Source organism: Crocodylus siamensis, chromosome 5 (assembly GCF_052110815.1).
Source record: "Crocodylus siamensis isolate JL-2025a chromosome 5, ASM5211081v1, whole genome shotgun sequence".
NCBI classification, from domain to species: Eukaryota; Metazoa; Chordata; order Crocodylia; family Crocodylidae; genus Crocodylus; species Crocodylus siamensis.
The window spans coordinates 197,318,374-197,344,781 of record NC_143399.1 but is presented as its reverse complement, the minus strand read 5'-3'; the positions used below and the strand labels follow the sequence as shown (position 1 = coordinate 197,344,781).

The 26,408-nt window shown below is 42.7% G+C and overlaps 1 protein-coding gene across 1 annotated transcript in view; it reads right to left on the bottom strand.

Moving 5' to 3' along the window:
* TTC21A (tetratricopeptide repeat domain 21A) overlaps positions 1–26,408 on the bottom strand; it is a 72,021-nt gene that overhangs the window by 13,632 nt on the left and 31,981 nt on the right. The window contains exons 15-21 of the mRNA XM_090047779.1: positions 17,861–18,099; positions 10,635–10,707; positions 10,329–10,439; positions 10,029–10,167; positions 9,612–9,715; positions 6,735–6,923; positions 2,026–2,136 (exon numbers count right to left, since the gene is read on the bottom strand). Coding sequence (XP_089903905.1) covers positions 2,026–2,136; positions 6,735–6,923; positions 9,612–9,715; positions 10,029–10,167; positions 10,329–10,439; positions 10,635–10,707; positions 17,861–18,099 — 966 coding nt within the window. The remainder of the gene's footprint in view (positions 1–2,025; positions 2,137–6,734; positions 6,924–9,611; positions 9,716–10,028; positions 10,168–10,328; positions 10,440–10,634; positions 10,708–17,860; positions 18,100–26,408) is intronic.

Below are 26,408 nucleotides of genomic sequence, written 5' to 3'. Positions count from 1 at the left end.
ACATATGCAGGGTGTGTTTTGTGGTGCCTCAAAAGCCTTTGAGGTGCTGCACAGTGCAAGTACATGCTCATGTGAACGCACCGTGGAGTTATTCTGGAATATCTAATTCCAGAATAGTTGTTCTGGAATCACACCAGATAGGGGTGCAAAGATGGCTTTTTTCCCAAATTAACTTAATCAATTTAGGAAACAAATCAAGCTAAACCATAAAAGGGCCCAGTGATCCCAAAACAAGAGTGTTCATATATAAAATTATTCCAAAGTAGCTATTCTGCTACCTTATTCTGGAATAACTGTCATATCTACATGAATCTTTGGATGGACACTTGAATATATATAAGAATACTCCAGCTTCTTGTTTTGGGGCTGAATCTTGTCATATTTCCTTAGGGGGCTGCATGTTTTCTGTGCCTATGGAACATGCCATGAAATTAAGTCCTTGTCAAAGATTTTAAAGCTTTCAAAAAGGTATGAGAATTTTCAGTTTAAATATTTCTCATCATTATGATTACAGTAACCAGAGCCTCAAAACATGAACCAACAGCAAACTTATACAGAACTGTCCATCTGCAGTCAGTCTGCTGACAGACACAGAAGTTGAGAAGCATGAATAGCCCCATTCATTTAAATAGGTTAACTACAAAATGCAGATAAGATGTTTTCATTGTCAAGATTGCTAGCTATTCCAGATAAAAGTGACTATTGCACTGAATGCCACATCTTGTGACTTAAATTGCATTTTATTAATATAGTGTATGTCTAGACTGCAGCCCTTATTGGAAGGACTAGAGATTCAAAGAACAGGCTATCGAGGTTGTGCGGCTAAAGAAATATGATAATGAATATGTAAGAGGAAGAGCAGAATGGATAAAGAGAAGAAGAAGTTAAAAGATTTTTCTGTGTGCTTGTGGCTGGTTTTATTTTAGTAGGCTTGTTTCTTTAAATAACATTGAAGAGCCCTGAATTGGGAAATGGTTTCTTTGACTGTTACATATTGAAAGACATAATATAACAAGTAAAAACATATAAATTTAGCATGTGGAAAACTTCCATGCCATCTACTGGCTCAATCTTAGTTTTATGTTATAGGACACTGATAAGTAGTTTGATGTCACCAAATGATGGTTAAATGCATAACCTGAAAAGGAATTCTTCAGCCCCAACATCTACTTCGTACCGCCTTTAACGACATCCTTCATGAAACTGACCATCCTGCTTCCTAGCATTCTAAAACAGCATTAACAGATCAGGATGGGCCTGTCAACTTCCAGGCTGGTATTGAAGGCCCTCATGAGAAACAAGATGATGAGCCCCCATGAATAGGCTGACCAGTTTGGCCGGAACAATCCTGGATTTTGGAGGCTAGTCTTCGGCCTGTGAAAATTAAAACGAACGTCCCAGGTGCAGGGAGGGGAGACTGAGTGGCATGAGCTGGGAAATAGGAAGCCCTAGCAGACAACAAAACTGCCCTAAAATAGATTAGCTTGATTAGTGGAATGACCATTAAAAAGGGAAGATGATTGTTAATACCTGTGAAGTAAAGAACAAATGGGTCATTAACAGGCCACTGACTTCCTTAGGTGCCTGCATAGTAATGTCAGAGCTGCACCACCCCACCCCATCTTTGCCTGAAGCTGTGTCCCATATGGTTACCCTACCCAAGCTGTTCCTGTAGTTAGTGAGCACTGTTTACCATGAGTTGTGGTAAGTGCATACAGTGGATGACTGCACAGCCTTTTACCCCTCCCTGGCCTATGCACATAAATGGACCACCCTATACAAAATTCATTTCTGGGGTATATACATTTGATTTTCCTCTTTCCACCTATTTTTCCCTAGAATCCTTCCTGTATAACATGTTTTTAGTAATCTCAACCTAGCTTATCCTCTATTTCAACACAGCTGCTTGGGCAGCAAGCATAATATGCCAGTATAAGAGTAACAGTCTTTAGAAGGTTCTGAAAAAATGTCAAAACAATTCTCTGATTGCCAGACTGTCATCTTTTATATACTACCCATTTATACCATTGCTGCAATTTCATTGCTGTTGTCTTCTTGAAGAAGCAGAGCACACTGATGTTCACATGACTCGATGTCGCCATATAGCAAATAAAGATGAGCCAACTGCAATATAACCTGGGAATGCGAGGAAGAATAATTAGTAATGAATAATTTTAATGATTATTGCAATTACTACTAAGAGTCATCTTTGTTTTCTCATTGATTTAGAATTCTAATCACAGAGGTTAGATCCAGCGAAGGTCTATTCAGTCAAAATTACTCCAATGCAATTCTGATTGACTTTTTAGGTTAGATATTAGGAAGAACTACTTTACTGTAAGGGTGGCCAGAGCCTGGAATAGGCTTCCCAGAGAGGTGGTGCTCTCACCTTCCCTGGAAATCTTCAAGAGGAGACTGGATAGGCACCTGGCTGGGGTCTTATGACCCTGCCACCCCCAGTGCTCCTTCCTGCCCATGGCAGGGGGGCGGACTAGATGGTCTGTCTAGGTCCCTTCTGACTCATTGATTCTATGATTCTGTGAAGTTACATTGAAGATAAATTTGTCCTGTTATGAAACCTACTCCATCCTCCTGCCAGTGAAAATTATTCTCTACAATAGGCTCTTCAATGCTTTGTCTAGTCTAGTTTAGTAAACCCAATGATGAGGATGGAATTATTGCTCTTGAAAACAAACAGGCCCAAGTGAATTACAGAAAAGTCTCCCTACATGGTACTTGAATTTTGTACATCAGAATAACATATTGTAGAAAAATATACCTATGGCAGTAGTGCTCTCATCTGACGTTCATCAGAAACTCAGCCTTGTAACATACTGATTGCTACTGGCTCTCAGTGGAGCCAACTGAAGCTGAATGTACATAATATTTTAAAGCTGTATTCACCATGCGGCCTTCATGAAAAAGGAAAGTAAGAATCTGATTTGGGAAAATCCTGTTGAATTCAATGAAATTTTTGTTTGTGCCAAAGGAATTCCTCAGCAGCAGCCACCAGTCATTTGACTGCCACTTTGTATTACCAAGCAGACCTGAGAATCCAGTCAACCAAACATAAAAAGGAGTTTTCTGGGCTCAGTCTTTACTGTTTCAGCAGTCTAAGAAAAATTATCATTTTTTCTTACTTGAAATCAGGATTGTGTTTCATTTATTCTATTCTATGAAATTGTCTTTCTGCTGATTCTGCTTTTTTATATGTGCACATGAATTCTCAGGTCAGCTTGCAGAGGCACTTAAGGCAAGGGATGTAGCTGTCATGGGTGATCTAAATTACCTGGACATCTGCTGGGAGGAGCAGTCAGCCAGGTCTGACCGCTCATGAGGGTTCCTTGCCGAGATACAGGATCTCCACTTAACCCAGTAGGTGCAGTCCCACCAGGGAAAATGCCCTGCTGGACCTGGTCCTAGCCACAGGCGATGACCTGGGGAGGGGACTCCATGTTCTTGACCACCTGGGTGACAGTGATCATCACCTGCTGGAATTCACTATTCAGAGCAGGGTGTCAAGGGCCTGCAGCAAGGCAGTAGCCCTTGACTTCAAGAGGGCCAACTTCAAAGAGTTGAGGAGATTGGTAGGAGAGGCACTGGGGTCCTGGAGAGTAGGGGAACTGGGTGCCCAAGATGAGTGGTCGTTTCTTAAGGAGACAATACTTAGAGCCCAAGGGGTGACAATCCCAATGAGAATCAAAGGGGGCAAGAGTGCTCAAAAGCCCCCCGGTTTACCAACAGCATTTGGGAATGCCTGATTGCAAAAAAGGAGGTAACCCAGTGGAAGGGAAGGGCTATCACCAAAGAGGAGTACACCTCCATCGCTTGGGTGTATAGTGGGGCTGTTAGAAAAGCTAAGGCAGCTACAGAAATAGGGCTTGCATCAAGGACAACAAAAAGTCCTTTTTTAAATACTTAGGGAGTATGAAGAAGGCACTGGGTAATTTGGGGCCCCTGCAGAATACGCTGGGCAATCTGGTGGTTGCACCAGAGGAAAAAGCAGACCTTTTTAACAAATTTTTTGCCTCCAATTTGTTGTGCAGGGACCGGGACTCCCACCACTGAGATTTGGGACGGATTCAGGAGAGACTTCACCAGGCCTAGGGACAGGGAGAACCAAGTTAGAGAACTTCTGGAGGGACTGGACATATTCAGATCAGCAAGTCCAGATGGTTTCCACCCCAGGGTGTTGAGGGAATTGGCAGGGGTTATTGTGGGGCCCCTGCCATGGCTTTACAAGCACTCATGGTACTCTGGCCAGGTGCTGGATGAATGGAAGAGGGCCAATGTTGTCCCCATCTTCAAAAAAGGAAGGAGGGAGGGCTCAGGCAACTATAGGCTCATTAGTTTTACTTTGATCCTGGGGAAGCTCTTTGAGATGATTATCAAGGAGCACATCTGTGAAGGACCAGCAGCGGGGATGATGCTCAGGGGCAACCAGCATGGTTTCATTAAGGGCAGGTCCTGTCAGACCAACCTGATTGCCTTCTACGATCAGGTCACAAAATTACTGGATGCAGGTGTCACAGTGGATGTAGTCTTTCTGGACTTCAGGAAAGGCTTTGACACTGTCGCCCACCCCATTCTCCTTAAAAAGCTAGATGACTGTGGCACTGATGCCTACATGGTCAGATGGGTTGCAAATTGGCTGAGGGCTGCACTCAGAGAGTGGTGGTGGACAGGTCATATTCAACCTGGAGGGACGTGGGCAGTGGAGTCCCCCAGGGCTTGGTCCTTGGGCCTGCATTGTTCAATTTCTTTATTAGTGACTTGGATGAGGGGGTGAAAAGCACCCTGTTTACATTCGTGGACGACACCAAGATTTGGGGGCAGGTGGGCACTCTAGAAGGGAGGGACAGGGTACAGCTGGACCTGGACAGGTTACAGGGGTGGGCAAATGAGAATAGGATGGGATTCAATACTGACAAGTGCAGAGTGCTGCACTTGGGCAGTAAGAACCAGCAGCATATCTATAGGCTGGGAAACTCCCTTCTTGAAAGCACAGTGGCGGAAAGAGATCTTGGAGTCATTACCGATTCCAAGATGAACATGGGCCGCCAATGTGAGGATGTGGTTGGGAAGGCCAACTGCACCTTGTCATGCATCCACAGATGCATCGTAAGCAGGGCCAAGGAGATGATCCTCTCCCTCTACGGGACACTGGTCAGGCCACAGTTGGAGTACTGCATCCAGTTCTGCACGCTGCACTTCAGGAGGGATGTGGACAGCATTGAGAGGGTCCAAAGGAGGACCACTCGCATGATTTGGGGAGAGCAGGGCAGACCCTACGAGGAGAGGCTACAGGACCTTAAACTGTTCAGCCTTCACAAGAGTAGGCTGAGAGGGGACCTGGTGGCCATCTATAAACTTACTAGGGGGGACCATGGGAGAGACCTCCCGAAGTAACACAAAATAATGGCCATAAGTTGTTAGAGAGTAGGTTCAGACTAGACATTAGAAGGCACTACTTCACAGTCAGGGCGGCTAGGATCTGGAACCAACTTCCAAGGGAAGTAGTGCTGGCTCCTACCTTGGGAGTCTTTAAGAGGAGGCTTGACGATTACCTAGCTGGGGTCATTTGAACACAGTTTTCTCTCCTGCCCAGGCAGGGGGGTTGGACTAGAAAATCTGCAAAGTCCCTTCCGACCCTACATCTATGAATCTATGAATCTATATGTTCCCCCTGTTTTTGGATGGATGCATTTTAAAAAATGAATATATTAAAAAAAAACACTTGGAAAAAACTGTTTCCTTTTTTCATATATCTGTTTTTTCTGGGAGTTCTGAAATGCTTGGAATACAAGTTTAAGAATGTACCCATGGTGACCTTACATTTTTGTACTATTCCAAAAAAATATCTTGGAATTAAAAAAAAATACAGCTGGCTAACTGTTCTTCTATCTCAGTGGTTCTCAACCTTTCTAGACTCACGCCACTCCTCCACAACTTTTCTGAATTATGCGGCATCCCATTTCAAATCTAATTTCTTTCTTACAACGCTTACCTTTGCATTCCTCATGGAACGCTTAAAGGATCTCATGGGGTGGCAGAGTATCCCTGAGCATGGTGGGGGTGGCACATATGCTCTGTGCTGCTAGAGGCTGCTTAGTGAGGCAGACTGGAGCGTTAAGGGTGGGTCATTAGGCTCCTGAAGGAGGTAGTGGTCCCTGCAGGAGGTGGAAGAGGTAATAGTGGCCACTGAAAATGCAGAGGCTGGTGCTAGGTAAGGGCAGCAGGGGCAGGACCCTACTGTGCCCCACTATTTCCACTATCTGCCCCCTCCTTGCCCACAGTCTGTACCTGGGGAAGGTGAGCACAGTCCTCAATGCTGTGACTATTGCTTTGGTGATTTGCTCCAGGAGTATGTGAGGAGGAAGTAAAGAAGTTGATCTAAAAATCATGGCTTGATGGCCCTACATCTATCTTCCGTCAGCAGAGTATGCTGCTTGGAGTGTGAGGGTGGTCAGTGCAGGGGTTGGTAAGAGGCAGGGACACGAGACCCCAGAGGAGCAGCTAGCAACAAAGCCAGTTGCCTGCAGGACATTGGTGGGTGCCTGATTGGTGGAGGAGTAAGCACTTACCTCCTTTATACGGGCCTGGTGCCACAGCACCCCTAAAGAAATCTTGTATCCTAGGGTGCTACCACACCCTAGTTGAGAATCACTGTTCTAACTTAAACACACACATAAGTACTGTTAAACAGACTGATTTGGGTTTAAGAAGCTGTTTACTTTACTGTCTGTTGGAGTATAAAATAGTGCCTCTTTGTAGTTCTTAACAGCTTGCATGTAGTCCTTCTTGCTTAGGTAATGATCAGCAAACTGAACACAGATCAGTGATGCACACCGCTTCTGAGAAGGAATCAGTTCAGGTTGTTCCAGAGGTATACGGCTCAGTACCCTCACCTGTATGTCAAAGGCCTTAAGGAATAAACAAATAAACAAAAGCATCATCATTTTCTTGGGCAATAGTATGTTGTAAACTTGCATGGATTATAAATGAGTAAAGATGTTTCAAAAAGGATTTTTTAATTCACTATTTTAAATACATTGGGTGCATCTACACGTCACTGTGCTTTAGTATTTCCTCGTAGAAGTACTACGCTGTGCATGTAGTGTGTGATTAGGTTTCGCTGCTTCGCTGCTGTAGTGGCACACTAAAATGAGGGAGTATGCTGCTACAGCAATGATGCTGCTGATCACATGTAGACCCATATGATCTCTACATCATTGTAGTGCACCATATGGCAACGTAGCACATCGTGTCATGTAGTGGATCGTGTCATCACACATTTTCTATCAAATTCATCAGTTACGTTCATTTGAAGCACATTTAACTCATCCTTATTGTTTTTTGATATATTAAATCTAAGGTCTATTGCTTAAAGCACTCCCCTCCTCCTCGTTTTTTGATGCATGCAACCAGCTACCATAGTGTGCATAAGTTTACAGTCAGGACATTCACCTGGTAGGTGGGAAATTGTTTTCAAATCCTTGCTCTGCCTGGTTTAGAGCAGCAACTTGAACTTAGCCCACTTTGCAAACAAATGTCCTAAACATCAGGCAACTGGACATTCTAGGATGAGTTCCTCTCACACTAACTAGTTACCACAAGGCAAGATAAGATCTGAGCTTGCAGCAAAACAGCTGCTTTGCAATAACTGCAGTAAAGCTGATAGGGCTGGGCTAGCCTATCTAACTTTGACTGCAGAATAAGCTCCCTTGCATTACAACAGCGTAAGGGCATACATGCAGGCATTTACTATGAAGATGCCGATGTGATATGACTTTGTAGTCGCAAGTTCATACCCTCACTTTAGTCTGAAACTCTTCTGCTTTGTATAAAGTAAATTGTAATAAGTAAACTATAATTGAGATAGGGACTTGAACTTGACTGCTCATATTCTTGGTGAGTCCCTTCGCTACTGGCTGTAGAGCACTGGTCTCCTACCTTTTTAAGTAGGAGATCATCTTTGACATTTAAAAGCAACCCAAGATCTACTGTGCACTGCTGCCCCCATGTCCTCCCAACCCAGCAGGTAAGTCTGTGGGGAGGGAAGGGGGGTGTATATCAAGGCAGAGGGAGAAAAAATTATTTGGGGGAGCAACTCCCCAGCAGGTAAGTCCCACCCAGCAGCGGCCCCGCTCAACCTGCCTCTGTGGCACTGTCCCTCACCACGGGGGTGTTGATTTAGCCCCTGGCCCTTCCCTCCCCAGTGGACTGATCTGCTGAGCTGGGGTGTGTGCATGCATGCACGTGGAAACTCAGCCCCAAAATCCCAGCCTTGGATCAACTCCAAGAGGCTCCAAGATCTACCAGTGGATCGAGTGATGTAAAGTTAACCTCAATCTTCACTTCTTCTCTCTGGCCCACTGAATATTTCTTTATAGAAAGTGGGGATAATGGGTGCATCTTTCTCTTCCACACTTCCCTTCTTCCTCTGGTTTTTCATGAGAAAGTTTACTGTAGGGACCTAACTCCATAAATGGGGCTTACAGCCGAGAATCTCAGGCAGAGATAAGTGTGTTTCCCCTTTCCCTACCCCTATCTTTGGCATTTCCTACTGGTTTAGTTAGAAGGTTCCCCATCCTCACATCACTGACTTCTATGAATCTTCCTGTACTATGTGGGAATCTCTGGCACCTCACTTAGAACTATGAATTCCACCAGGCAGCAGAGTGGGAAAAAATTAAGCATTACAAAACTAAGTCTTTTCTTGGATATAGATCTTGGTTCATCTGCTTTTTCCAGTAACAGGTGAACAAGCTCAAGGGATGAAATCCACCACTGTTTAAAGAGGTAACAGAAGCCTAGGGATTTCAGTGGCACTGAAGAGGTGAATATGACTGTGCCAACCCTGGGCAGAGGGATGCTTTTTTCAGGATCTAATATTCTGTTTAACTTTTATGGACACATTTTTCTTTAGCATAATATAACATTTTAATGTGAAACAAGATAATCATTCTTTATAGGTAGTCAAAGAATAATTAATAGAGTCATACATTTTAAACCCCTTGTTGTTCCCAGGTGATGTGGATATCCTGAAGTAATTCACAACCATATTAAAAACACACTACCACTCTGAGAAAAAAGGATAAACAGAGAACGTCATATATAGAAAGATGATGATCAGTAAAATTTTCTAAATATGGGGTAAAAAACACTAAAGCCCGTTTATTTGCTGGTGTAACTCCATTTAAGTCAACGATGGTGTTACAGCAGCTATTTTTTTTATTGTTTGAAAATGAATGGAATCAAAAGGCAAGGAATTCCATAGTATAAGGTCCATGACAGTTATGATTTCTGCTTTTCAAGGATGTGTTTCTTGGAAGTGTAAGGCTATAAATACTAGTTAGAATAAGGCTCAAAAAAGGAGATCATGAATATATTCGAAGCTTATTAGTACTCTTCATATTTATTGCAGTGCATAGTGAAGTATTTAAGCTATGAACTGAGGGAATGGAAAAGCTGAACTCTAATTCTAATCACAGTCATGGAAACTGTATATGTTCAAAGCCTCTGAAAAATTACTCAAACCCTTTATACTTATATATTATTAAGGAAAATGTCTAGCAATATGGAAAGCATATATATATTTTATCAATTACCTTCTTCAAAGTTCCCACCACTTCTTCTTGTTTATTGATTTTGTAAACTTTTGCCAGTAAAATCAGGCTCTTGACATCTTTCATCATAGGAGGCAAGTCATTAACTAAAAGATTAAAAATGACCACATATTATATTTCTAGCCTAATGTTCTTGGCCATCAAGAAAAAGAATGGATGTTTAGAGCCTCTGTTGAAACATTTACACCGTTCTAACGCCCCCCCCCATATGGGAAAGCAAGGCTTTCAAAACAGCTCTCACACAAGATAATTTAAACATTTGTTGAAAGCTTGAGAGTCTAAAATATAAATTGCCGAGAATATTTGTTTATGACAAAGTTCATATAATGCATTGTAAATGGTTCACAGGCTTCAAATGTTACACACAGCAAGTTTAGTATACATGATGAAAACTGTTACCAAAGTCATGGTCCAAAGCCTGATTCAAAACTCTTTCTGCTTTGCTTAACTTCTTGAGTTTGAGGAGGAGTTCAGCAAGATCGTGGCACAAGAAATCCTGCTTACTCATCTTTAGAGCCACTTCATAGTAATTAATAGCCTATACGGAAATTAAAAAGATTCAACAGGTTATCCCAAATGCTGAATTACACTAGGTCAAATTACCATATTCATTTGTGATTTGTCATTTATTCATTTATTAGTTTTCTTTCTTTGTTCTTACGACTTAAAATAGTCAAGAGAAAAAAGAATGTTCAAGACCTTATTATATTGATGCGTTTTCACATATGCTTGTCCAATTTTTCTGGCCAGTGCTGCATCCAAAGGATTCTTCCTTTGAGCTGCTTCATATACTTCCACAGCTTTCTCTGGCTAAGAAAAAAGAACTTGGAGTTATTTTCATATTTAACATGAACTGTTAAAGAAACATTTTGGCAGTGATTCAGTTATATTTGTTATGCTATATGAGTGCTCAGTGTTATCATGGTTAATAATAAATCCAGCTTTCTAGTTAAATGTATCTTTGTTTGAATTTGCTACAGATTTATTGGACAAATTCATGCTAACCTCTTGAATATTCATGTAGGCATCTCCCAAGAGAAGGCTAGTATGAGGACTTGGCAAATGTTCACAAAGTTCACTATAAAAACAGAATTAAGAAGAGAATTTAGAATCAGAGATTAACAAGAAACAAATGTTGCAACCCACTGCATGGAATGTATTTTCATAACTTGATAGACCTTTGGGAAAACAACATCAATTATGTCATATAAAAAGAACCTCAGCTAGTATATATCACAATAACTTATTTGACTTTGGTAATAGCCGTCCCAGAAGGTTGTACAATATGAAAGAAGCTGAAATACAATACATTAATGTTACAAACAAATATAGAGGCCGGAGTGGAAGAATGAAGATACCAGTTGACGTGTCTCCATGAGACATTTATTGTGGAGTAGACTAATTAGCTCTGCAGTAAATGTTGCACATCTGCACGAGTGGCCCTATTAGGCTAGAGTAAAGTAATTAATTGTGCAACGGGATAGTACTATCCTGCTGTGGAGTTTCTGCCTCCACAACGGCATACATGTAGACAGTGCTCCAGCTGTCTGCTAGCTAGCCTTACACTGGAGCACTATCATGCTCCAGCCAGCCCTTCCACAGCACGCAGAGCCAGGTCAGAGCAGCCCCGGGTTCACAGTCTGACCCCCAGAGCCCCGTGCCAGCTGCAGCTGCTCTGACCCAGCTCAATGTCATGCGGTTCTGGGTACACGTTCAAACAGCATGCCTGGGAGCAATACACTCCAGAACCAGAGTTTTTTGCTTTGCATTAATTGCATGCGTAGATGCAGCCAGCGATCAGAATTCCTGGCTATGAAGATTAGGCACAGAAGCTGCAGATTTTGAGTAAGAAGTAATCATTAATAGTGCAGGAGTTAATATTCCAACAATCTGATGGCTCCCCAGTAACTTCAGTCCTCAGCCTAGACCTTGCTGAGATGGGTCCAGAAATGTGTCCCTTAGGTAATATCCAAAGCCTGCCCATAGTAAGGCCTGAATTCAGGCATGGGTGTTTGATTTTACTTCCTGGAGGTAAGTCAGATTGCTCTAACAGCTTCTACAGCCTGCCCCTCACACCTGTTCATCAATCAAGGTTTATCTAGAACTTAAACAGGAGATATGATGTGAGATCACCACTGGTTGCTCAGCAGCGCTAATAGGAAGACCTCAAGGTATGAAAGAAGGCTTTTTGCTTGAAGATCACTAATTTTTTGAAATCAGAGAAGAAACAGTTTCTTTCCTCATACCGGTGGGATCTACTGTATTTACCTTACAGCTACCTACAGCTAAAATGTGGTAGACCCGAAGACTAGAAGTCCAGGATAGCAGCTCTTTGGTCTAGACATTCTTTGAGATTCCAAAACAGGTGTAGGGAAGCTCTGGTACTTTCAATATTTACAAATAAACAGAATAGCAAAATTGTTATTGTACTTCTGAGTAAAGGTATCTCTCTTGCAAGAAAAACCTTGGCTTTTAAAATAAAAATAAGGCTGTACAGCTTTACTAAATATTTTGGACAAATCTACCAGGGTTGGAATGTGTGCACAAATATTATCAACTGCATGCCCAACAAGTCTAAATTATTATGTTTTGGGGGAGCAGGTACACATTTTATTAATAAGTAAGACTGTTGAAATTAAGGAACATTTAAAACTTCCTATAACCAGCACCAGTTATGTTGGCATGTCTTGAGTGCTGGCATGAAGTGTTGAAATGTTTGTACAGCTGTAACAATCTCGTAGCCAGTGCTTAAATACCAGTGGATAACAACTGAGTCCAAGTTGTTATGAGTTGGGAAAATATGCAAAACATTAATGATAGGTAAAGCTGCTGAAGAAATATGCAGCCAAGAATAAAAGCTTTGACTTTTTAGAGGTTTTAATTCTATAAGTAAAACATCTGAGAAAATAACTAGGTCTGCTCAATTAGGAGATTTATATTATTTATCTCGTATGTCTGAAAAAAAAATCCTGATTGACACTACTGTTTTAATAATAATGATTTATTTCTTTACTATAATGTTGGTGGGAAAAACCTATATTTTACCTCTATTTTAACTTCCCCTGTGTTTATTATTATTTTGAAACTGTTGTAAGTAGTTTGTATATGTGAGTATACTTGTACATTACAAAATAATAATAACTAAAATTCTGCTTCTTCACTACATGATGCATAATGGTAAATGGGAGAAACCAAGAGGAATATATATCACTGTACATTTATCCTGTGGTGGAGGCATGGGGGGCATGTGCCCCCTGGATCTCTGTGTGGGGCAGAGGCAGGCTGCCGCTGTGGGCTGGGCTCTGTGACCCGTTGCTGCTACCTCGGGAGCTGCACAATGCCATGTGCCTGCCACTGCCGAGCAGACAGGGGACGCAGCGCAGCCTGGCAGCAGCAGGTACATAACATCACACAGTTCCCAAGGAAGTGGGTCACGGAGCCCCAGCCCACAGTGGCAGCCCACCCCTGCCCCATGCACAAATCTGGGGGGCATGTGTCCCCTGTGCCTCCCCTGGGATGTGCATAGTGGTGGGGAACCATGCCCCCCTCCACCCCCCGGCGCCCCTGGATGAGCTGCCCAGGCTCTGAATGTCCCATGACCCGTCCGGGGCCCATTCACCCCAGCTCCTGCTCCTGCCTCTGCCCCACTCCCTCCCTCACTGTGGAGGCCTCAATCTTCTCCCCTCCCATGCACCTTCCCTCTCCCCACACCCTTTCCCCTCCACAGACGTGCTGGGCTCTGTGTGTGTGTGTGTGTGTGTGTGTGTGTGTGTGTCTGTGCCTGTGTGTGTACTCAGCCCCCCAAATAATATTTTCTCCCTCTAACTATGGTGACTGGGGATACTGGCCAGCTGGCACCACACTGTAGCACCCTTGTGCCCTAGCTAGCCCCTCCTCAGCATGTTGAGATAGGGTGGAGCAGCTTGCGGTTGGCAGGCTAACCCCGCAGGTCCCTTGCCAGCTGTGGCTCCTGCACCCCAGCTCAATGTGCTGTGGTTCCAGGTGCACGTGTTTATTGCTTCCAGGTGTAAATGCAATATGCCGCCTGATGAGGTGGAAGGAATATCTCCTGATGGAGCTGCTGCTCCTGCAACAACTAGGAGGTAAGGGCAGGAGCTTATGGGGATGGCTTGGAGGCTCCTGGTCTTGGGCATGACATAAAACTGCATCCTGCTGGGGATGGGTGGCCTGGTGGGGCTGTTTGTGGCACAACAGCTCCAAGAAATGGAGCCAAGCCAGTTACCACCATGGTGAAAGGTGGGTTGGGGCACCTTAATAACCCCAGCCCCCACAACCGGGTAGGTAACCCTGTAGTAGGGCCCGAGAAGGTGGATCCATGTAAGAGAGTGTGGGCTAGTTGCTCAGAAGCCTGACCTGAGGCACCCTTGACTGGTCAATGCTGGGGCCAGGACTAGAAGGGTTAAAAGGGCCAGGGGCCCACCATAAGGGATGCCCAGAGCCTGTGGCCTGCGGTTCCAACTGGCCTCGGAGGTGAGGCCAGAGCCTGTGTGGCTAAAGGTCCCGGGGGGCCACACCTAAGAGGGAGAAGAGTGCAGGGAGCTTGTCAGCCCAGAATGAAGGTGGAGTAGGCCATCTGATGGGAAGGGATCTAGTTGGGGTCCAGGCTAGAGTGTTATGGGGCCCAGTGTGGGGCCAGAGACGTTAAGGAGACATTAAGAACTGAGATGCCATCTGTGAGGCATGGGACACTTTAAGGTATATTTAAGGTGGTAGGAGCGTGTTCTTTTGGCCCTTAGACATCAGGGCCCTCAAAGGGCAGCCTCCTACCTAATTACCAATTAATTATTTAATGGCAAGGCATGGCAGGAGAGAGAGGCAGGTGGCATGCCCAGAGGCAGTGAGAGACTAGCACTGTGGCTGGTTGGGGACCTCCAACTTCACCACACAAGCCCAAAGCAGTGTGACATCCTCAATCCTACTTTTTCTATATAAAAAAATCTTACTCACAAAAGTCATTCTACTTTTACTTCAGCAGAAATATTTGCTGGAAACAATACATCAAAAAGCAATAATCAATAATGTGAATAAGGGCTGATGCCCAGAGAGGTGTTGAATGTAACATGTTAACTATTAAATCCCATCTTATTTAACATCACAAGGAATGATCTGGAAGAGGAAAAATATTATAGATGACACCAAACTTGAAGATACATGAACATCAGGAAAGCAGAGGAATGATCATAAGTAATATGCATAAGGCGACCGTGCCTTGAAGCTAGTCAGTCTCTCTTCTGCTTGGTGCTGTACAAGCACAGAAAATTACTTTTTTTGCCCAAAAGAGCTTCCTATTCAAAAGGAAGACAACATAGTTGGATAAGAGAGAGAAACTGGTAGGGATGAAAGGTGTAAAGCAATACAATAATAATATATGACAGGTCTTAGCCGATTAGTAACAGTAATCAACACTCTGCATTTGCGTACCTGTATAAAAATTACACAACTAGAGCTCTAGAGAGCTTGGAAATGTATCAGGAAGCAACAAAATGTTAGAATTTGGAAAAGTGTCTGATAATACATCTGAGGGAAAAAATCTTAATTTGAGTAGTTTGTGTAAATACTCACATGTCAGTGAGGAAATAGATGCCAATATCAACAATCAGGTTTTGACAGACAGAAAAATAATATTCAGAATATTATTCAATATATTCCTTAATGCTATTCATTTTTATGGAAACATTATTATTACTACTATATAAAATATTTTTAATTTATAGAAATGCTGGGCTAAAGGTTGTAGACAGGCTGTTATATGAATGATTTGTTGTCAGGAATATGTAAGCATTTAATAGTTTTATCCATATGAAATAGTGTGTTGTTTTTTCTACAATATACTAATTGTTTAGCTGTTCAAAATTAAAACATAATTTAAAGTGTAGTAAAGAGTGACCACGTCTACACAAACAGTGGACTGCACGGTAACCAGCGCTACTGCTCAGTACCATCCCTGCATGTTTCTTCAGTTACTACTATGCAGTAGTAACGAGCTACTGCACAATAGCTTATTTCTACTGCGCATTAGTGGCACGTTACGGTTAGTGTTCACCAACATTCCTGCGCGGTAGCAACGAGCTACTGTGCACCAGCTCATTGCTACTGTACAGTAGTGTCTCTTGTAGATGTGCTCAGTAAGAACAGTCTTATGAGATACACTCTTGTAACAAGTTCTTCTCTTTTATCACTAATGGGCAATATGTTTTACTGTGGAATTTGGAGAAATTGGCGTGGCAGGGGGTCGGACTTGATGATCTGCTCAGGTCCCTTCCGACCCTACAAACTATGAAACTATGAAATTCCACAGTGTTACTGGAGGAACCAGGACCAAAGTCCTGTCTTCTAGCTCAGGATACCAAAAGTGCTCTTCCAAAGGAACAGAAACATTCCAACAGCCAATTCTTAATAATAAAATGTTCACATATTTCATTATAATTATTTGTTTGAATTATTATTTAATTATTAATTATACATCAATAAAATGCATACTTCCTTGTAAAATTATTACAGATCTAAGTTTACTTTTAGAGGAGAAAAAACAATTTGTTACAAATTCTATATTAGTCATTTCCAACCTGCTACGGTTCTCTGACTGAGAAGAAAAGTTGCTAACAGAAAGAAAATTATTGGGTAATTTCTTCCCCCCTTCTGCTGCACAGATCTTCTAATTTATTACTAATTTATTTATTACTGAATCACAGGATCAGAAGGGGGAAGATAAGCAGAGTTTAATTGTTATTGGCATAACAAGCATTTAGGAACTTTGTAATTTGAAGAATGACTTAAGAAACAACCCAAGAGTGCCTTCCTCCCAATGAGCACCTCTGTAGAAGAATGAAATGCTTCTTTGCAAAACTACCTTCAACGAGGTTCTGACATTCTTCTCCAAAGTGTCATTAGGATCCTTAGAGAGGGAGTGTCAACTCCTTTTTAAATAGTTTTCAAGATTCCTGGAATGACAACTAATGCAGAATTGTACCATCTTGCCTGTAGCAACTTTGAAGCCCTAAGACTTTGGCCTTTTAGACAGAATGAGTTGCGAAGAGTAGAGCCATTCTGCCTGCTCTGTATGTTTCAGAAGAGATTTTTACAGCTCTAGAAATACCAGAATGAAGGAGAATTATGTCCCAATAATCATACAATGAATATATTGACATTAGGGGAAAGGCTTCAGAAACTATACAAATATTTTTTCTTTGTGGTAACAGTAGTTACAGTTCTGATCTACAGAAGGGAACTAATTCCAAATATTGCCATACAGCTGGAGATTAAATGAGGTGGAGGTGCCTCCAGTGCTGATATCGATCACAAAAGCAGAGAAATGATCATAATTAAGTAATATGCATAAGGCGACCGTGCCTTGAAGCTAGTCAGTCTCTCTTCTGCTTGGTGCTGGTCAGGTGACTGAACTGGGTTGCTTTTGAGCATGGGTACCAAGCCAAGTTTGGCATCCAAAGACTTTTTTCAGGCCAACATGGAGGCACCAGATTCATATAGCAGGATTCTAAGCAGCTGTATGGCATCTAAGAGGGGATGACTTAGATTGCTTTTTGTGATTTAGGTGCCTAAATACTGCCTGAGTCCTGCTTAGGCTCTTTAGAGGATTAGGCTCTGGCCCTTAATCCAGAAATACTCTTTTTCATTTCTGTGGAGGAAGGCAGAACTCAGCATAAATAAAGATAACAGAATGTGGCCTTAACAATGTAACATGATTGTTTTTGACATAAGATACTCACATTATTTGTTCTATACTTAAATATTTCCTTATTATTTTCAATATTCTCTGTAGTAGGTCTCGTTCTACTGTGCATACAATACTGACATATTTACTGAACCACAGAGAAATAAAATGATTCCATAACCCAGTGGTTAAAAACTTTCTCATTCAGCTTCTGATTCTATTCTTCCCCCAGGTTACTTAGAATGCTTATTATCTTAACACAATTGTTAAACCTTGTGATAAATAAAACATTAAAGTAAATAACTGCTTAGCTCTGAAAACAAATCTATAGCAAAGGTGAAACTGGAATCAAGATCTCTTAATACAGTATCCTAGATTCCAACTCAGTATTTTTAACAAATATGCTTTATTTCCTAAAAGCTCTACAATTATTTTGACTCTATTTTGTTTGGATTTTTGTGAAAATAAAGCCACTTCTTCTAAATATAATATTTGAAAATGAATACATATTTATAGAATCCATTAAAAAAAATATTACCAATAGCATCCAATGTATAGCCTCTTATCCTTTCGTATATGAAGGTATATCTGAGCCATCTTTTCTTTAACCTCAATATAATATGGTTGGCTTGGTGTGATACTTCTCAGCGTGCTTAGTGCTACTTCCACTTCCCCTTTACTCAGAGCCAAATCTATGTTAGCAACAGTGACGCGGATTTCCTCTGGAGTTCCACTGAATTCATTAATGGCATCCTGCATTATCTTAGTAGCTTCATGCTAGAAAATTAAAAGAATACGTAAACTTGTAACTACATTATTATTATTTAGTACAAACTGGCTCATTTGGTACAGTATTTAGCCACCTTTAAAGTACTAAGACATGCTAAACATATTTTAAGCAGTATTCCACTGGAGGTCCAATTTAACCAAGAGCCCTATACAATAAGCAAATACAGTCTGATACTACAGACCAGTTTTTTCTCATTAGCCTGTATTTCCTCTGTCACAGTGTTGTAACTATTCATGTTTCCTTAAGCACAACAGGTAACTATTACAAGGTTTAGAGTTTTTTTTAGCTAATCCCTAATTGAGGAACCTAAACATATTTGTGATTTAATGGGTGCATCTACAGATGCTCATTTACTGTGCAATAACCAAAATTACTGTGCAGTATGGATGTGCATCTACATGTGCATGACCATAATATGCAGTAAATATGGCAAATTACACCAACTTGAGAATACATTTGATATCTACATCATGCAGGTATCAAATTTATACTTGATTAGTTACTGTAGAAAATGGGCATCCAGGGGCCAGTCAGTTGTTGACCCATCCACTTGCTTCTGGACTAACTACCTGCCTTTCTTTCCTGCCATGCCTTGATAATTGATTATAAGATGTCACTAAAGTGGGAGGCTGCCCATTTACTTGCCCTGGACACACGGCTCCAACCATCCCTTACCGTGTCCTATGCCTCACAGATGTTCCTCCAGTGCCTCTCACTAGGACCTGAGCTCCAGTGTCTCACACAGGACTCTCATTCTCCACTGGAACTCACGGTCCCAGTGCCTTCTCATGGGCTCTCTGTTGTTCTTCATTCAAGGCCCCAAGACCTTACCTCAATCTCAATTTTGGGCTCCAAGCCCCTAACAACTCTGAGCTCCACGCCCCATTCCCATTCAGGGCTCCCAACCCTACTCTGGGCCTCCAAGCCCCACTCTGGCATCAGGCCTCCAAGCCCTGTCCCCTGCCCTCCCTGGGCTACAATCCCTTTATCCCTTCACCCCAGAAGCTTCATGCATAGCTCCCCAAAGGCGCAGGGCTCCACACCCTTGAAGACACACCCAGCCTCAGAACTCAACTGAGAGTCTGGGCACTGCCTCAGGTCCCTCCACCTGACCTGGACCTTGCCTCAGCACTCACACTGAGTCTGGGCTCCCCCTGCTTGGTCTTACTATCCATCAGGGATGTGTGTGGGGGGGGCACCCCATACTCACCTTTCACTGGGGAGGGGACTGGCCTGGCATTTCCAGGAACTACCCCACCACAGGCAGCCCCACCAAACCATCCTTCCCTGGCAGGGTGCAGTTTTCTGTCATACCCAGGACAGGAGCCTCCTGCCATCCCCATAGCTCCCGCCCTTACCTCCAAGATGTTCCAAGCAGCAGCTCAGTCAGGTAGTGTTCTTCCAGCTGCAGCAGCAGACTGATGGCTTTGCTGTTCAGGGTCCTGCTCTTATAAGGACCAGCTGAGCCCTGTTCCCAATCAGGCAGCCCTGCTTAATTGGAATGGCAATCAGCTACAGGCTGCTTTGCTGCTACTCATGTCCTTAGGAGTAACAGAGCACACCCTGTGCTCTGTTACAGTTACAGCACAGTAATGCACATATAGATGCCTTACTGTGAAGTAACAATGTGAGCGTGGATTGACTTGGGACTAACTTTAGTCCCAAGTCAGTCCACAAATAGTGTTTATGTGCTTTAACACGTGCACATGTAGATGTCAGCCTATTTCTGCTTGCTGTGCAGTAACCTACTGTGCAGTAAATTAAGGCTAGTGTAAATGCATGTGTAGACATGCTCAATGTGGTTGTATAATAAAATAGTCCCCTAACCATTGGGTTATGGAGTCTTCTCAGCAGATGGGACACCATGGTTCAAATCTCTGCTCTGAGCCAGGCAAAAGGGTATCAGATGAGGACTGCTAGAAAAGGGACTATATTCATTCTTGGGCATAATGGACATTTATACATGTGCCCTGGGAGGGAGGTGTGGGTGCTTTAATTAGAGTGCCTTCAAGAGCAGCTCTAATTAAAGGGACCAGAGCATCTCATGTATCAGTGTCCCTGCACTTCAAAATGGCAGTGGGGGCACTTTATTTAAAGCTCTTTGAACGATATTAAGATAAAGTGCCCTTGCCACCATTTTGAAGTGTGCGGATGCCGTTACACAGGATGCAGAAGTAATTGGCATTTCTTCACATTTCATTTTGATGGTTCTTGATTCTCCCTTATACATCTCCATGTTATATCAGATATGCCCTGTTGACTCTTACATGGAGGATTCCAATCTAAAGCCTACGTTTTAATGCTGCTTGAATCTTTTTTTCTATATATGATGCAATCACTTCCATTTTTATTTTGTTGTTTCTAGCCCTACTGACTGTTTTCTCCTCTTCAATAATGCATCATTTTTCTGACCACCATATATTAAAAGGTTTGATAAAGGCAGCGGTTAATGAAGTCTTAGCATTAGGATCTTAGTAATACTGTCTCCAAGTTTCAGCACCGTACTATCGTTACACTCATGGCAAATTTATGGAGTTTAGTTTGGGGAGGAGTAGGGTTTTGATTTCTCTAAATTGGCTTCAGCATATCTATTTTTTGCTATTCTATCTTCAATGTCTTTGCTTCTTCTGCCTCTTTGCTTGTCATGCTGCTAGGACATGTGAAGTGTTAAATCTCTTCAATGTCAGTCCTCCCAAGCATTACTGACATTTTTTTCTGAATGTCGATTTTCCTGGTTTGAGTTTTTTTCTACATTGATTTTCAACCCAACTAAATGTATGTACATCACTCGTTGTGACTTGCAGATCTCTGAGGAGATGGGACAAAAGGCAGATGGTATCTGAAAAGGCACTGCCCTTCAACTTCTGTGTGGGAGGGAAAACCATCATATTTTCTCTTAGTTGTGTTTAATAATATTTCTCATTACCCAGTCCATAACCAGTAGGAAGTCTGGGTGAAATATGACATCCCTGTCTGATGTATGAATTGACCTCCAATGATTTAGTCTGGTTGCTGATTATATATTACTTAAGTTGTCATATTTTTGCAGTACTTCATAATGATGTTCACAGATCTCTCAGAGATCCCATAGTGGTGTAGGAACTTCCAGAAAATTATTTTGTCACTAATTTAAAAATGTTGGGGTTACTACTTGATCTAGGCATGATTTTTTTTGTCCCTGCATGTTCTTGTCAGAACTTTGACTCTACCACTTCAGTCTGTTTGAGATAATGAAATGGTAGTGTATGAGTGATGTTGTAGCTGGATCTGGCCTGCCAAGAGATTTTATCCAGCCTATAATGAGCCTCTTAGTCCTGCCCAGACCGATGTTGGGGGCAGCCTGGGCTATGGCATGTACAGCTGGTCCCACTGATCCCAGGTGCACAGTGGGACCCACAATACCTCACCAAAACTCCCTAAGTGGTCCTCCAGCACAAATAATTGCCCTCCCCTGTCTTAGTGTAATATCTTTTATTGGACCAACTATATAGTTGGGATAAAAGTTAGGCAAGCTTTCAAATGCTAGACATTCTTGAGACTGGACAGAATCATTTGCATTCAAAAGCTTGTCTAACTCTATTCCTACTACATAGTCATGGGTCCAATAATAAGACAATAAGAGACATCACCCTAAGAAATCCTTGCCTCTCACATAATTCCTGGACCATCATGGGTACAACTTCACTCTACGCTACCATAACATGGAAGATACCAAAATCTGCCACTTACAATGGAAAATCCACAACTGAGACATGAGGAATCACAGAATTGTAGAAAATAAATGCTGGAAGGGACCTCAAAAGATCGAGTCTGACCCCCCTGCTTTGGGCAGGAATACTGCTGAGATCAAATGAACTCAGCAAGGTGTCTGTCCAGTCTCTTCTTGATGATTTCCAAGGTTGCGGACTGCACCACCTTCTTGGGAAGTCTATCCCAGATTCTGGTCACCCTTACTGTAAATAAGTTCTTCCTTACATCCAACCTGAAACCATTCTCTAACAGTTTATGGCCATTGCTCCTTGTCCTCCCATGGGGCACCCTAGTGAACAGTTTTTATCCCAGCACCTGATATTCACTCCTTATATACTTATAGACAGCCACCAAGTCCCCCCTCGGTCTTCTCTTCCCTCTGCTGAACAGTTCCAGATCCCTTAGTCTTTCCTCATAAGGCTTGTCCTCTAGGCCCTTAATCATTCTTGTGGTCCTTTTCTGGACCCTTTCAAAATTTTCCATGTCTTGAAATGCGGCTCCCAGAACTGGATACAGTACTCCAGCTGGGGTCTCACCAGTGCTGAGTAGAGAGGCAGTATCATTTCCTTAGCCCTGCTCGCAATGCATCGCCTAATGCATCCCAGTATGCTATTAGCTCTGTTGACTATTGTATTGCACTGGTGGCTCATGTTCATCCCATGATCAACCATAACCCCAAGGTCCCTTTTAACCATCATGCTGGTCAGGACATCTCCTTCTAACCTATATTCATGTCATCATTACTTCTCCCCTGATGAAGCTCTCTACATTTATCCTTATTGAGCTGCATCCAGTTCTACTCCACCCACCTTTCTAGCTTGTCCAGGTCTGCTTGGATCCACATCCTATCCCCTAGTATGACCCCTTTTCCCCATAACTTAGTATCGTCCACAAACTTGGTCAGAGTGCTTTTCACATCCTCATCTAAATTGTTAATAAAGATGTTGAACAGCATGGGGCCAAGAACTGAACCCTGTGGGACATCACTGGCCACCTCCTGCCAAGACAATACAGACCCATCCTTTAACACTCTCTAGGTTTGACCCCCTTAGCCAGTTCCCAACCTACCTGACCATGGAAATTGCCAGTCCACAATTCCCCAGTTTTCTTATAATAGCATCATGGAAGACCATATCAAAGGCCTTTTTAAAATTCAAGTATATGACATCAGCTCCATCTCCCACATCTAAGTGGTTCATTACTTGATCACAGAAGAAGATGAGGTTGCTCAGACATGACCTGCCAGCAACGAACCATGTTGGCTATCCTTCAGCATCATGCCTTCTGCCAGTCTCTCACAAATGGACTTCTTGATAATTTTCTCCAAAATTTTACCTGGTATTGAGGTCAAGCTGATGAGCTGATAGTTGCAAGGATCCTCCCTCCTCCCCTTCTTAAAGACTGGCACCACATTGGCCCTTTTTCAGTCCCCCAACTTGCATTCCTGTCTGTACACCCATCCCCCAATGCATCTAGTTTAAAGCCCTCTCCAGCAAGTCAGCCATCCTGGATGAAAACAACTTTTCCCCACTTGACATGAGGTGGATACCATCTCTTCCCAACAAGCCTCTATCCCAGAACAGCGTTCCAGGATCATAAAATCTGAAACCTGAGCCTCCAGTTGACCTCCTCAATACAACTGTCCCTCCAGGGGCCCTGACCCCTGACTGGGAGTGGGAGGATAGAAGAGAAAACCACCTGTGCTCCCAACCCCTTGAGCCCAGCCTGCAGAACCCTGTACTTGTGACTTGCCCAGGGTTGTTCCAGGTCATGTCATTCGTGCCCACATGGATGAACAGCATTAGTGCTCAGAGGACTAGATGAGTTTTGTCATCCTCTCTGTCACATCCTGGATACAGGCTCTCAGAAGGCAGCAGACCTCCTGTGTGGAGTGATGCAGCCAGCAGATGGCACCCTCCAACTCCCTCAGGAGTGAGTCGCCCACTGCCACCACCCTACATCTCCACTTCTGGACAGCAGCTTCCTTCCTTTCCTCCCCTAAAGCAAGTGCCTCCGGTCCTTCTTCACCAGTCCTTCCTCCACCAGTGGTGCAAGGGTCCCATACCTGTTGCACAGCTGAACCAGAAAAGTTTCCCTTATAGTATGTGGCCTGGAGCCTGAAGCGACCACCTTCCACTCGACTCCATTCAAGTCTTCCCATTTTATCTTGTCCTCATTCTTTTGCTGGAAAGCCTTGCTGTACAACTCATCTATCTCCTGCTCATCAGCCCTGATGCTGTACAACCTGCTCATCTCTGCCTGGAGCTTCTTCACCCAGGTCTCTAGAGAATCCACCAGACCAGAGCACACCCCCAACAAATGGGGCTATCCCTATCCCTGCTCCCACCAACTGGAAGCCATGCTAGGCACCCCGCACAGTCTGGGACCTGGGCTGAAGTGATTAAGCGAAGTGTCCTCACCATATCTAAGTCCATCCTTGCAAACCTCTTTCCTCTGAGAAAGTTTAAGACCCCACTTTAAAGAGTGGGGTGGCAAACTGATCTGTAAAATGCTAGCAAACTGCCCTGTTTGCTCTTCCCTGTTCCCTCACTCCCTGGGCATGTGGAAAGCCTGCTTTTAGACGACCCTTCTGGGCTGAACTGCCTGCAATTGGCTAGGCCACGTCCTTAGAACTTGATGCTCCTACCCACCACCAATCACTAGCAATCAGCCATCAATTCAGCCAACAATGAGGTCTCTCAGAGCACAGGCCCTGACCCACTGCCACACAGACACAGACACACAGTCAGAAACACACACAGCAGCTCACCTGACTAACTCAGTTTCCCAGACCTAGATCTGGCCTTGTTGTCTGGTCCCATCCTCCTCTTGCTCCCTGCAAACAACTGCCCTGTTTGGTCTTCCGTTTGCTTGCTCATTGGCTAAAGGAAGTATATCTTGCATTTTAAAGCTTGTCTAACTTGATACCAGCTACACAGTTGAGTCAATAAAAAATATTACCCAAAGAAATCCATACCTCTTGCATAAGATGATGGCAGTAATTTACATGGGAAGCAGAGTATCTGAATGCTCCTTCAGTTTTTGCACTGATTGTGATAACCCTTTTTGGCAACTTTGCTACATGACATTTTCTATTCATTTGGCGTTTTTATTTCTTTGCCTATTTTTGTAAGAGCTTCTGTTAAAGTGTTCATTGTATTCTATAAAGCTAACTTCAGGACTTTCACTGGTAAGCTGTGCAGATCTGAGGCCTTTCCAGTTTATAATCATTTAACTGTCTTCTCTCCTTCACTTTACTGAAATGTCCTAGTTCAATGTCCAGATCTTCTTCTTCTGTGTTTGGGAGCCTGCTCACTGTCTTTCCATTTAGTAGCTAAAAAAAGGTATTTCTGCTATAAAATGTAATCGTTTTAATGTCATTATTATTAAGCTGCTTTTATTGTCCTTAGTTGATTGGCTGGTATTTGTTTTAGTTCCTGACAACTATCTATTTGCACATTCCTGTTAATAATTAGTGGAACTCTGGTATTTTCTTGTAACAATGGAAATGAAGCAGCAATATCAAGTTAAATTTATCACATACAATTTAATATACATCACAGAGAAAAATAAAAACTCTACCAAAAAGACCTCACATTTTAATGATCTAATTCCAAGAATACTTAACATTCAAAACTGTTATTGACACATCCCAGAATCAGAGTAGACTAGGGCACAGAGATGATATACAAACAGACTATATAAGATTTCATAAATTTCATAGGCATTAGGGCTGGAAAGGACCTCAGAAGATCATCTAGTCCAGCCCCCCGCCCCAGGCTTAGTTTAAAGCCTGATCGAGCAGGTCAAAAAGCCCAATCGAGCAGGTCAAACTAGGTAACATTAATAGCACAATTCTTTTAGAATTTAGTGGGGTTAGGATTTCACTCAGTACTATTAGGGGAAACCACTAACATGTTGGTATTTTGTAGAAAAACATTTTCAGCTTAATTACTATTAAGAGGGCAAATTATTACCGATAATTTACAACACAAATTTTTGCTTTTCAGAAATCATTACCATTTTGTTATTAACTGATTAAACCTTAAGTGCCCTAGAATTTACAAACTATAGTTATATCTTATAAAATGAATGCAGAGTTTGGTGTAACAAACGGACTGTAAACGAAAACAATTTTTTTTCTGAACAATGGTTTCTATCACAGTTGGGTTCAAAAGCCCTACAGTTCCTCTTGGAACATGTCTATGTACTGATATAACAATTGTATCAGTATCAAAGGATACTGATACAAGCTATCTGAATGCAACTGTTGTGTCTGTGTGATTCTGTAGAGATATAAGTGTAGCAAAACCACCCCAACATTAACCTGCTTTATTCAGGGTCAGAGTTAGGATGATTGAGAGAAGGTGTATCCCAAAGGTGGCCAAACTTTTTAGAGGACTGCCCTAAGTTACGTCCCTGGGTGTCGCTCTGATCCCTGTTCCCTAAAGGTGTACCTGACAGAGTTTGCACCCTGAGGTGCCGGAATGGAGGTAGGGGCCTGCAAGCCTACAGTTCCACAAAGCAAAGAGGAAGTTGGACTTTG